At 37.0% G+C, this 11,008-nt stretch overlaps 1 protein-coding gene across 1 annotated transcript; it reads right to left on the reverse strand.

Annotated features, from left to right (window-relative positions):
• Positions 1 to 273: 273 nt before the first annotated feature.
• LOC103716716 (uncharacterized) lies at positions 274 to 6,677 on the reverse strand. Its single transcript, XM_008804823.5, has 3 exons — positions 6,115 to 6,677; positions 4,252 to 4,400; positions 274 to 656 (listed from the first exon to the last, which is right to left on the reverse strand). The coding sequence occupies exons 1-3, from the start codon at positions 6,304 to 6,306 to the stop codon at positions 518 to 520; spliced, it is 480 nt and encodes a 159-aa protein (XP_008803045.2). The 5' UTR covers positions 6,307 to 6,677; the 3' UTR covers positions 274 to 517.
• Positions 6,678 to 11,008: the final 4,331 nt, after the last annotated feature.

Consider the following 11,008-nt stretch of genomic DNA (forward strand, 5'->3'; position numbering starts at 1 on the left):
AAGAAAAGGCAAAATCTAGACTAGATTTTTTTGTTGACCCCATTCCCTGTTAGAAACAAAAACTAGTTTGTTTCTGATCCAGATGTCGAGAAGTTCTATCAGACGCTCTGGTTTGAACAGTTTTAATCATTCAGAAATAAGCATGTTTTATGAAGCTAAAAAGGAGAAGAAACATCCTATCATTGTCATACAACAAGAAGTAGAATCCTCCTACGGGCAACAAAGAAAGTAGTCTACAAAGAAGAGGAACTGAGTTCACTAATTCTTGTAAAGTGATGGACAAAACATAACATACGGTCTATAAATAGCTTAAATGTATCAAAAGCAGCACAAACACAACTATAATTTCCTGACAGTTTTGTACTGGATAACAGGAACATCCACTAAAGACTTACTATGACTTGATACAGAATTGGACAGTATCTGACAACATATGGTATAAGGATCATTTTTTTTCAACAAAAAAAGATATAAGTTAAAAGATATCAGTCAACCCATCCTTCGTGTGCAATGCTGCTCAATGATCTGCATTGATTCCCAAGATACGGACTCTGTGCATGTTTGGTAACTTGGCAACTACCAGCACCATCACTGCAACTGTATTGAGTAAAAGCATTGGATTCTGGTAATCAGTTGTGTGGGAAGATATCAAGTACCTGCACATATGGAGAGGAGAAATCAAGTACCATATAACAAGAAAATAAGAAGTAAAAGATGCTGGATTTTGAAACAAATTTTGATAAAAAACTTCTAAGACATCTGGATGTCTGGTAGTCGTAGATTTGCTGAATGCCATCGATTAGGTCTACGTGAACTAAAATGACTTCCAAGTACCAACAAAGGAAATGAAAAGGAAGAAACCTCATGCAGAAAACAAGTTCTTTAAATAAAATGCAAATACTAGATGTTCAAGTTAGTTTTACCTGATGAGACCAATAACTAGCTAATTATGGATTCCCTCATAACGATGGGATTTGAATAAAGTTGATTGTAGCCTTCTCCGTATATATATCAAATTGAATGCCTACAACTTGGGCTATAACTAGTTTTAAACATGTCCAGCAAGCATGACAAACAAGCATGGCTTGTAGCCTACATACTAATATGTGAAAATAGGAAATATCAATATGTGGCAAACATTATCCACTTTGCAAAACTTTAGCATGCTTAGAAACTAACTTGAGAACTACAATGCTTCATGACAAATGAATACTTCATTCTGGTGAGAGGTACAATCATAAGACTGAGAATTACACGGTTGTTTTAGGAAGAACAATGACTCCTATATTGGGTTTCCACCTTGACAACCTGTTTGTCTAACAATGAAACAAAATCAAGCTATGAAACTCATTTCTCAGAAGTCTAGCAAAATCTGTCTATGATAGAATCGGACATTATATGTAAGTCTGCATGATATAATGTCCAACATATTTTGGACACAAAATCATCTTTTTTGGAAAAGATGGGAAAAGAGGCCTTTAATGATGAGTCTCATATCACCTTGACCATACAGCTTTTTTAAATTTGTTCACTAAATTTTGGTGTACATGATTTAGGAGAACTATAACTTGACATCGAAGGCTTCATAGTTTAATTTATCCTCGATCAAAATTATTTCATAAGGTAACAACATAGATTAACATTATTTTGAATGAACACTTGGTAACTCTAGAAAGCCCAAGAAAACAAATTAAATCCTTCTCCATTAATATAAATGAAGCCCTAATTTTCCTACAAATTCTATGCACCTTCAAGGTTGTGTTAGCAAATTCCTAATTAGTCAAAAATATCTACAAGTCATGGGTTGTTTTCTGAACTCATTTTTAAACCATGGCTGTCTTAGCCATGTCTTTGTTCTGCCTCTTTGGTCATTTTCTTAGGTAGTTGTACTCTTTTTTCTTTCTTTATTTAATTTTTAAAAATTCCGGGGTAATTAGGTGCTCATATTCTTGATTTATAAGCTAGCTAATGCTAAAAGTCTCCTTTCATGAGCACAACACGGAACGACCTAAACTTTAAACTCGCATAACAAATCAACTGTATGTTTCTTAGAAAAATTTTCCTTCAAATAATGAATATATATGCATGAATATAAACAAATAAGTAAGCATATATGTATGTATATATATGTGTGTGTGTGTATGCATGCTCTGAGAGGTTTAACATATAGAACCTACAAATGCTCACATTTCCTCTCATCAAATGGTCCTATAACTGTTTCCCCAGCATCTGGTATTTGTAACCAATAGAAGATTTTAGATATAAGGAATTACCTAATCTACAAGTATGATCAAGTGCTATCAACTATGCTCTGAATATAAACAAGTAACCTCTTGTGAATGCTCAAATTCATAATATGGGGGTTTTGGACATCCACAAAGGTTGGATCTTTTATCCCATGCTAAGGCCCAAAACTGTATGCTTGTGCATGACATATATAAAGTTTGTAAAAGATGACAAATTTATTAGCAAAAATCCTCCTATATGTCTCTGGTAAGCATAAAGCCTAGAGTGATGACAATTAGACTTAATATTGTAACCATGGTTTGCCAAACTAGTACTTGAGGATTGTAACAACTAGCTACTCGATTGGTATAGTATCAATACAAACCATACCAATCCGAGATGTACTGGAACCAGGGAGAGGGGGATAGGTAGAAGGAGAGGGAGGGAGAGTGGGGGGAAGGGGGAGAGAGAGGGGGCGAGGGAGGAATGGAGGTACGGTCAAAATGAGTTAATGGATCGTCATCATTGTCAGTAACCATGATAATGGTACGGTGAGAGAAGAGAAAGAAAGGTTGTCATCATCATCATCATCATTATCATGCTCGTCGTTGTCATCAGCGGCACAATGAAAGAACCCTAACCCTCGCAAGGAATTGCGAGAAAGGAGAGGAGTTGAAAGGCAAGGAGTTGAAAGGCGAGGAGGATCGGGAGTTTGGGACTAAGGGGAGAGAGTTACATATCAAGGGAACATGATTCAATTATGAAACTAGGCGGAACCAAATGCTCAGTTCGGGCATGTTTGGAGCTCGGACCCCATCAGGTAGCCTAACCATCCTAGTTGCTGGCCTATCCAGTTTGGTACACCCTGAGCTGACCTTTCAGGATGATATGGCAGACCTTGATTATAACCTATGCATCTTGAGAGTTTCAACATGTGCAGCATGTAATTCTTTATTAGCTTAGAGGAAAAGGATCTATGTGCCTTAGCTCTTACACTACATAAATGAACCAAATGGAGCAATAAGAAGGCACCATTACCGACGTAATTGAAGAAACCTATATATGTACCTAAGCTTGCAAAAGAAAAAAAAAATAAATGCTTTTCTGCAAAGCCCAGGTTCTTGAAAGAGTTTGAGTCAATGTAGGAGAAGAAAAACGAAATTGAGTTCTTAATTGAGCAAATGATCATTAAAAGATCATAAGACTCAAACCATTCAAGTAAACATATTCCCGACTCAGCCGGAGACTGAGTAAATACTGAACATCTAAGCTAATCAAACACATATGAGCTAAAACAAGGCAACACCTGCACAAGTGTGTGATGATGACTAACAAGGTAAATAATGAAACATGCTGTATTCTAGCATGAATCTCGGCATGTGTGAAACAATAAGTCCTGTGCTAGTGGTTTCTTCTTTACTCCTTCGCTGAAACAGCCCTTGCCTTGCAGCCCAACAAAAAAACGAAAGCCCTTTCTAATGACACCATATATATCTAGAAGAAACTTTACCTTCAATCCATTCAAAATACAGTTTCAAGTTTAGATTTACTCAAGCAACACTTGTCAGACCAACCACTATCCATGGAATTCTAAATCTAAAGGTTTTCCAATAATTAAAATGACAACTTATTAAACTTTCTAATAAACTTTCTATAAATTACCAAACATAATACACTTGCAAGCAAAGAAGGAAACAAGAGTAGCACCTCATGCATGCACATAACGCAAGAATATAAGCATTTGGATTAAGTATCTTGTGAAACAGATTATTATTAGCATGTACTTGGTATCACTCAATTGATGGTAATAAGATGATGACTAACTATATTAGAGAACACATGCAGAGCCAATCTCAGTCGTCTCAGTCCATTTAGAACCCAGCTCAGAATTACTACCAATAGGTTGTCTAAACAGTAACAACTGTACCGGCCATCTGGTGAATGGTTTCAACTGATTTTTTTTCTCCCGACGCACGGGATATGATAATGTTAACTGCAGGCCAAGAATGACAAAAGCATACTTACAGGACAACAGGTACAATGATCAAAAACTTCCTATTTTGTGTCAGTTGCTTTCCATTGTCCATCTGCTCCCACCAAGTCAAATTATTGTAAATACCTTGATCTTCAGCAAAGGGAGTTCCCTTCTTCCAATGGAAAAAGTGATAAGTAACCTGAAACAAATTAAGTCAAGAAATGAATTAAGATAAGAAAAGTACAGAACAGAGAAAACATGATCCGAAGTTACACATGAAGAACTTATGACAGTTGAAGATAATACTATCAGTCCTCAAATCAAAAGTAAAACCTATTGGCTGAAAAGCAAAAAAAGCTTGACTGGTTGAAAATAGCAAATTCAAACTATATGTACTTCGCCATGTAAAGATAATGATAAAGGAAAAAAATATTCAGAGATTGCTCATCAGGTTCATAATTAAACAGTAAAAAATAAAAATTCAGCTTCCGACTTCCAGAAATTGAATGCTTCTAATTTGCATATACATGATGTTCCAACAGTAAATCTAATCTGTACTGTGTTTTCTAATGATGTGATGGCATCATTGCATTAACATCATCATGCTAGAAATTTGAAGTATAACCATATTGCCCATAAGCAGTGAAGCAGCCATGTTGAAGCATAAAAGAAGATCCAACACTTTTTGTGCCATCTACAATCAAGCAGACAAGTTAATGGCAATATGCACTCTCAAATCAACTCTATGCAAATATCTTACTATAATGGAAAATTTAATATCTTCAAAATATTTATGTGTAAGAAAACAAAGTATAAATTTTATAATCAATTTACTATGTGTTGTATACTTTCGACAGCTGGTGTCTGTTGGAATTGCAAGCTAATATATACATAAAAGGGGGTCCTCTTACCAACTTCCTAGGACATTCTTATCATTTCATATACATTTTTAACACTCAAAAACCACACTGTAAAAGATATCTTCGTATGATATTCTCATCAGTATTGGTCTCAGTTTCTCAATCATATTTTCTAGTCCATGGAACATGGAGTCAACTTAAACAGTCAAGTGAGAATGATATTCCTAAATCAAATATGTCCAACTTACCAGCTCATAAGTTTGATAGAATGAAGATGAATCATAAAAAGAAGCCTATGACCCATCACAAGCAATTAAAGGTCATGACAAATAATGCAAAACCTTGGAGCTAACCAACCCTGATGGGTTCAGTCGCAGTTGACCTAATATGAAGCAAAAGAAAGCATGAAAAATTGTTCAATCTTGTGTCCCAAGTTCCCCAAATATGGTTTCTTTATCATGTTGCTGAAGGTTAAAGCTTTGACATTATCATCAAGCAATCTTTTTTCTCTGAAAATTGCTTGGCAATTTGAAAAGTAGTTAAAAAATAAGTTAGTTTATCAGTCAATATGGAAAGAGAACAATAAAAGCCAACAAGGTGCTCCAAGGTCATTCCACCTATCCTTACCCCAAGTCGAAATCCTAGATGACCAAATCAATCAAAGACACTATTTGAAGTTAATTCCCCAGAACTGTGCCCAAATTATAGCAGCTACCTTTCTTTCCTTTGCCATGTCACCGAAGGTTGAACTTTTTGAGAGTTCTGAACCTTACCTGGTAATAATAGATTTTTAAAAACCATTTTTTACGCAATCAAACAGCTCAAAAGCAAAGTAAAGCCAACACTCTGACCTCACTCCTTCTATCTTCTCCTCACTTCCAACCCAAAAAAAAGAAAAAAAATCAAATTACTGAAAAATCCTTAAATTTCCCCCCAAATCATATCGGTAAAGAGCAATAACTCATCGAAATCCGTCAAATTAAGCTCCTTTAAAGTTCTAGGATCAGAAACAAACCAAAAGGAGATCTAAGAAGCAAAGAAGGGAGGGCATACGGCGAAATGGAAGAGGTTGACGACAGTCCAGGCCATCCCGGGGGTGCAACCGAAGATAGAGAGCACGAGGAGCCAGGAGAAGAAGAGGATCAGGATGTAGGTGGTCCAGACACCGGGGTACATGAACCACTCCGTGTTCTTGTTCAGATCCACATCCACTGGTTGCACCGTCTGCACGTAGAGCTTCGCCATCTCTCGCTCTCTCTCTCTCGCTCTCTCTCTCTCTCTATCCAAAAAGCTCCAATTTTTCCTCTAAGAGAGCGTGAAGAAGAAGAGGACCGGTCGAGGATTTAATGGGTGGGGAAAGAAGAGGGGGAGACCATTAAAAAAAAGAAGAGGGAGAGACGAGATCAGAGAGGAGAGCGTGGAGGGCGGGATAAAAGTATCGGTCAAAGTTCGACTTTGACTTTGCACTCGCCGTCTCCTTGGAAACCGAGTGTGCCGTGTGTTGGGTCAACGAAATCCAGCACGCAGTCGGATTGGATTCGGGTTGTTGGTTTGTTTTTTCCTTTTTAATCCAAAAAAAGAAACTTAAAAAACTAGCAATGATGTTGCGGATACATAAAAACGTAGACAACTAATGATGTCGATAAAAACCAACTCCATATGCTTCAGCCTCCAGAATTTGAAGAAGATCAGCATTAAGTACTTCCTCCAATCCTAGTACAAAATCTTGGATAGCTTGGCAAGCCAACCAATCTCTTGTCACCTTTCATGCAAATGTGAGATACCACCGGTGGTTGCTGATTTGATCTCCAAGTTTTAATATCATGTAACAAAGGAGGAAGACCAATTTTTTGAACTGGTTGTATAGGTCTAAGAGAATCACCTTGCAACTAGATTTGACAGCCCTGCAATGGATTCAGGTCGTTAGATGTCTAGAAGGTGAGGAGGCTCAAGCCATCTGGGTTGGGCACCCAAAAACACTAGCTGCTAGCCTAACTCTGTCCCCAATGTTTTCCCATTTTGAAGTATTTGGAATTGGAAACTATGTGATTGTACTATCAAATAGTTTGATATTTGACGAATATCAAACAGCAAATTTCTTGAATAGTTTATAATATTTGTTATATTTGACCAGTGGTTTCCTAGTTCATATCAAACAGCAAATTTCTTGAATGAAAACAGCAAGCAACCTAAAGTCAAGTTCGTACAAGCTCAAATTTTCCATTTGTATTGTCCGATTATAGCAGCATAAAGTATTAAGGAACCATTTGTTTGATACTGATCTAGGAAACTATTTGTCAAATAGTACAAGTATTACAAACTATTCAAGAAATTAACTGTTTACTTAATGATATTGACATAGGAAACTATTCGCTGAAATGACAAACTATTTGCCTAAGTTGGCACCTAAAACCACTATTTGATATTATTTTAATATATATGACATGAACTATTGGGATTTGGAAACTATTCTATCATTGTGACAACCTTATAATATGTTCAGCACATCCAACATATAACTTTGGAGGAGTCTAAAGAGAGGGTTGGTTGTATATTGGGAGAAGCATGTTAACAACCCTATGCATAAAAGGAGTATAAAACTTCTCCAATGTTTCATCATTCACCAGCCTCGTCGTCGGCCGAGTTTTCACTAGAAAAGTCTATAAAAGTAAAGGAAGTGGCTCTATTTATCCCCTATTTTATAATCCAAAAACTGTTGCCCAAGGTGACAAACCAAGAGGGGGGGGGGGGTGAATTGGTTTTTCTAAATTTTTTAATCTTTTAACTAAGTCAATTGATGAGTGAGTGGTTTAGTTAATATTAATTGAGTGCGTGTAGTGAAGTTAGAACAATACATAATACAAACACACAAGAAGTATAGTGGTTCGGTGCTCTCCTAAGCACCTACGTCCATTCCCCAAGCGTCTTCTTGGAAATTCACTATAATCCCGCGGATTACAGTTGGATTATTTTCCGGTCTCACAATCCAAAAACCTTTACACTTTGGTTTTTCGGGATCACCAAAAACCTATGTTGGTTTTGCGGGCTCACCAACAAACGTTCATCGTTGGTTTTACGGGCTCACCAACAAACCTTACAAAGTAATAAAGAAGAAAGAGTTTGAAACTCCTAAAAGAGCAAATATAACAATTTTACACTAATAGAAGAGATGAGAAAATAGTTATCGCTTTGAGGATGCTCTTCTCTTCTTTGCCAAGGTTCCTTCACTTCACAATGGTTTGGTGGAGCTGTTGAATACACACTCAGATTGCTCAACCATCTTTTTTTGAGACTTAAATGGAGAACCTTGATGAAAGATGCTAGGGCTTGCTTTTTCTTGAATGAACTTTGATTTTTTGGCAAAAGATTTCTTCCTCTGATGAATAGTGTCACTTTAAATACTTGCCCACCTCTCTTAGTCACTCTCCATTGGTTAGATTTGAAAAAATATCCGTTACTAGCCGTTGGGAGGTCAAAAAGTACTTCTGCAGAACTAGTCGTTATGTCTTTGCCCGTGCTAGGGTCAACTCAACTTACTGTTCATCAGACTTGGGGTCGACCCAACTTTCTCTGGGGTCGACCCAACTTTCTCTGGGGTCGACCCCTGCTACAGTGGGGTCGGCCTTCTCAGGAATCACAGAACCTTGTATTTTCGGCTGTTTTCACTGGGGTCGACCCATGCTACAGTGGGGTCGACTCAAGTTCCATTGGGGTCGACCCTCTCAGGGATTGCAGAGACATGGTTTGAACACATAACCTTGGGGTCGACTCATGTTCGGTTGGGGTCGGCTCCATTGGGGTCGACTCAAGTGTTCCTAGGGTCGACTCAAGGAATCTTGCGGTCAGCCCTCTCAGTGAATTCCAGAGAGTTGTTTTCTTGAGGCTTCAAACTAGGATCGGCTCAAGGTTCTTTGGGGTCGGCTCCTCACCTGAGGTCGGCTCAAAGATACATGGGGTCGACTCCACTTACTGTTCATCTGAGCCATTTTTGTAGGGGTGTGTCAGATGGTTCCATGGTGTGCCAGGGTCGACTCCACTTAACTTGGGGTCGATCAATCCATACTTTCCTGCATCTTAAGGTTAGACTAATTCATATAATCTATGAAACATATTTCAAGCAATTTTGAGTGTATGCCACGATAGAGCTACATACTCTTAATAATGAAAATCACTGTTTTGCCCTTAAGAGTATGTTTCACTTGAAACTTTGCTGAATTAGAATTAAGAGTTCTTTACCCCTTTTCTACTACAAATTTTATCTCGTTGTTAATCATTGGAAGACGTCTTGATCTCATTCTCTTAATATATTATGAATGTATCGAGGGTGTCGTATTCATTAATGATGCATCACGTTAAATTGCATTATTAATTTTATATTCCCTCAATGGTTGTGTTAATCATCGAAATAACACTATCATCCTCAAAAACTCCTTGATTTCCGACTTCTTCTGCTACTAGCACTAATCGCCAGAGATGGAGACTTGTCCCCTTTGATGCCTTGGGCCGTCACCGGAGCCCCATCGCTGGGGATCATGAAGGATGAGAGGAAAGGGTCAAAATCCCTATTTTTAGCCTTTTCTTCCCTTTCTTTTCGTCTCCGGCCATCCTACCGCCGTCATCAGCCTCTTCTTGGTCGGCCGTGGGTTTCTTGACTCCATGCACCACCACAACCACCCTTTTTCTCTCCTTTCTTCTTTCTTAGCTGGAGAGAGACTCTGTTCTCTCTTCCTCTCTCCTTTTCCTCACTTTTCTATTCTTTCTCTCTCTTATTTCTCTCTCTACTCTCGCCAGAGATGATAGATCTAGTAAGATACTCCTCTTAGTAATTTTGGATCAACCCTAATAAAGGGCCCTGATCCATGGTCGTCAACAGTGCGCTAACCCCACCTTGGCTCTTTCCAAATACTATTAGAATTGGTCATCCCTAATCTCTATTGAACCACCTATACCCTAGTCTAAGCATGATCAGATGAATTTTACTTTGATCAGACGGACCGAAGTATAGGACACTTCTGTTAGGTCAGTCCTATGAGGGTATTAGAATTAAAAAATTTTATTTTTTGAATAATCATGATAAATTTTGATGAGAATATAATTTTTAAATACTAGGATCTTAGAAGGATTTTTGAAATTGATTGGATTGATACTTTGAATTCGCTTGCAATGTAAGTAATATTTTACTTTTTCTAAATTTATCAGTGATTTATAAAATTATTATATTCATGACTCTTAGAGTGGTATTATTCATGATGTATAATATATTATTATAGAATATATTATTTTAGAATATTATGACAATATATGATCTTATTATAGATATGTTTGATTGATTTTAATACCGCATGATTTTAGAACTGAAATATAAAATCTAGAACTATTTGAATTTCAATCAGACTTTGTTGAGAACCACGCCAATAGAGGCTAATACATTGGCACCTGATTCATCCTGAAGGTTCTGTCGCAAAATGATGCACGACATACCGCAAGAAGAAATGTAGTCCTAAAAAATTTTGTTACAAGATGATGTGCAACTCACCGCAAGAAGATACACAATGTTATGACCCTAACATGGGGAAGATGTGATCATAGCTCATGATTAATAAGATGAATTGAATAATTAAAAGAATTAGAATCCATTTACAAAAACTTATTTTTTTGAAAGATTTGATTCGCGTGATAGTATTGTATATATGTTTATTTTCTATAAATTATTATCTATTTGATTGCCTAATTTATTTAACTAAAGTGATCATTGCTTACTGGGTTGTCGAGCTCATTATATAATTTTTTACTATTTTTACATATCCGAAGAACCTAGCATGATCGGAGATCAATATGGGAGAGCGACTAGTAGAACTTTGGCATAGATTTTCTTATATTAGAGTTTATTTAAATTGATGCATTACCTTATAATAATGTTAGAATCGTGAGACATTTAAATTTTGAG

Source organism: Phoenix dactylifera, chromosome 10 (assembly GCF_051530095.1).
Source record: "Phoenix dactylifera cultivar Ajwa chromosome 10, Ajwa_hap1_PhDact_Kaust_v1.1, whole genome shotgun sequence".
Taxonomy (NCBI): domain Eukaryota; kingdom Viridiplantae; phylum Streptophyta; class Magnoliopsida; order Arecales; family Arecaceae; genus Phoenix; species Phoenix dactylifera.

Excerpts from the sequence above, each read along its gene's own strand:
- LOC103716716 (XM_008804823.5), bottom strand. The coding sequence starts at position 6,306 with ATGGCGAAGCTCTACGTGCAGACGGTGCAACCAGTGGATGTGGATCTG. Across the intron at positions 4,401-6,114 it reads TCAACCTCTTCCATTTCGCC|GTTACTTATCACTTTTTCCA; the intron begins GTATGCCCTCCC and ends AATTTGTTTCAG. Across the intron at positions 657-4,251 it reads ATCATTGTACCTGTTGTCCT|GTACTTGATATCTTCCCACA; the intron begins GTAAGTATGCTT and ends CCATATGTGCAG.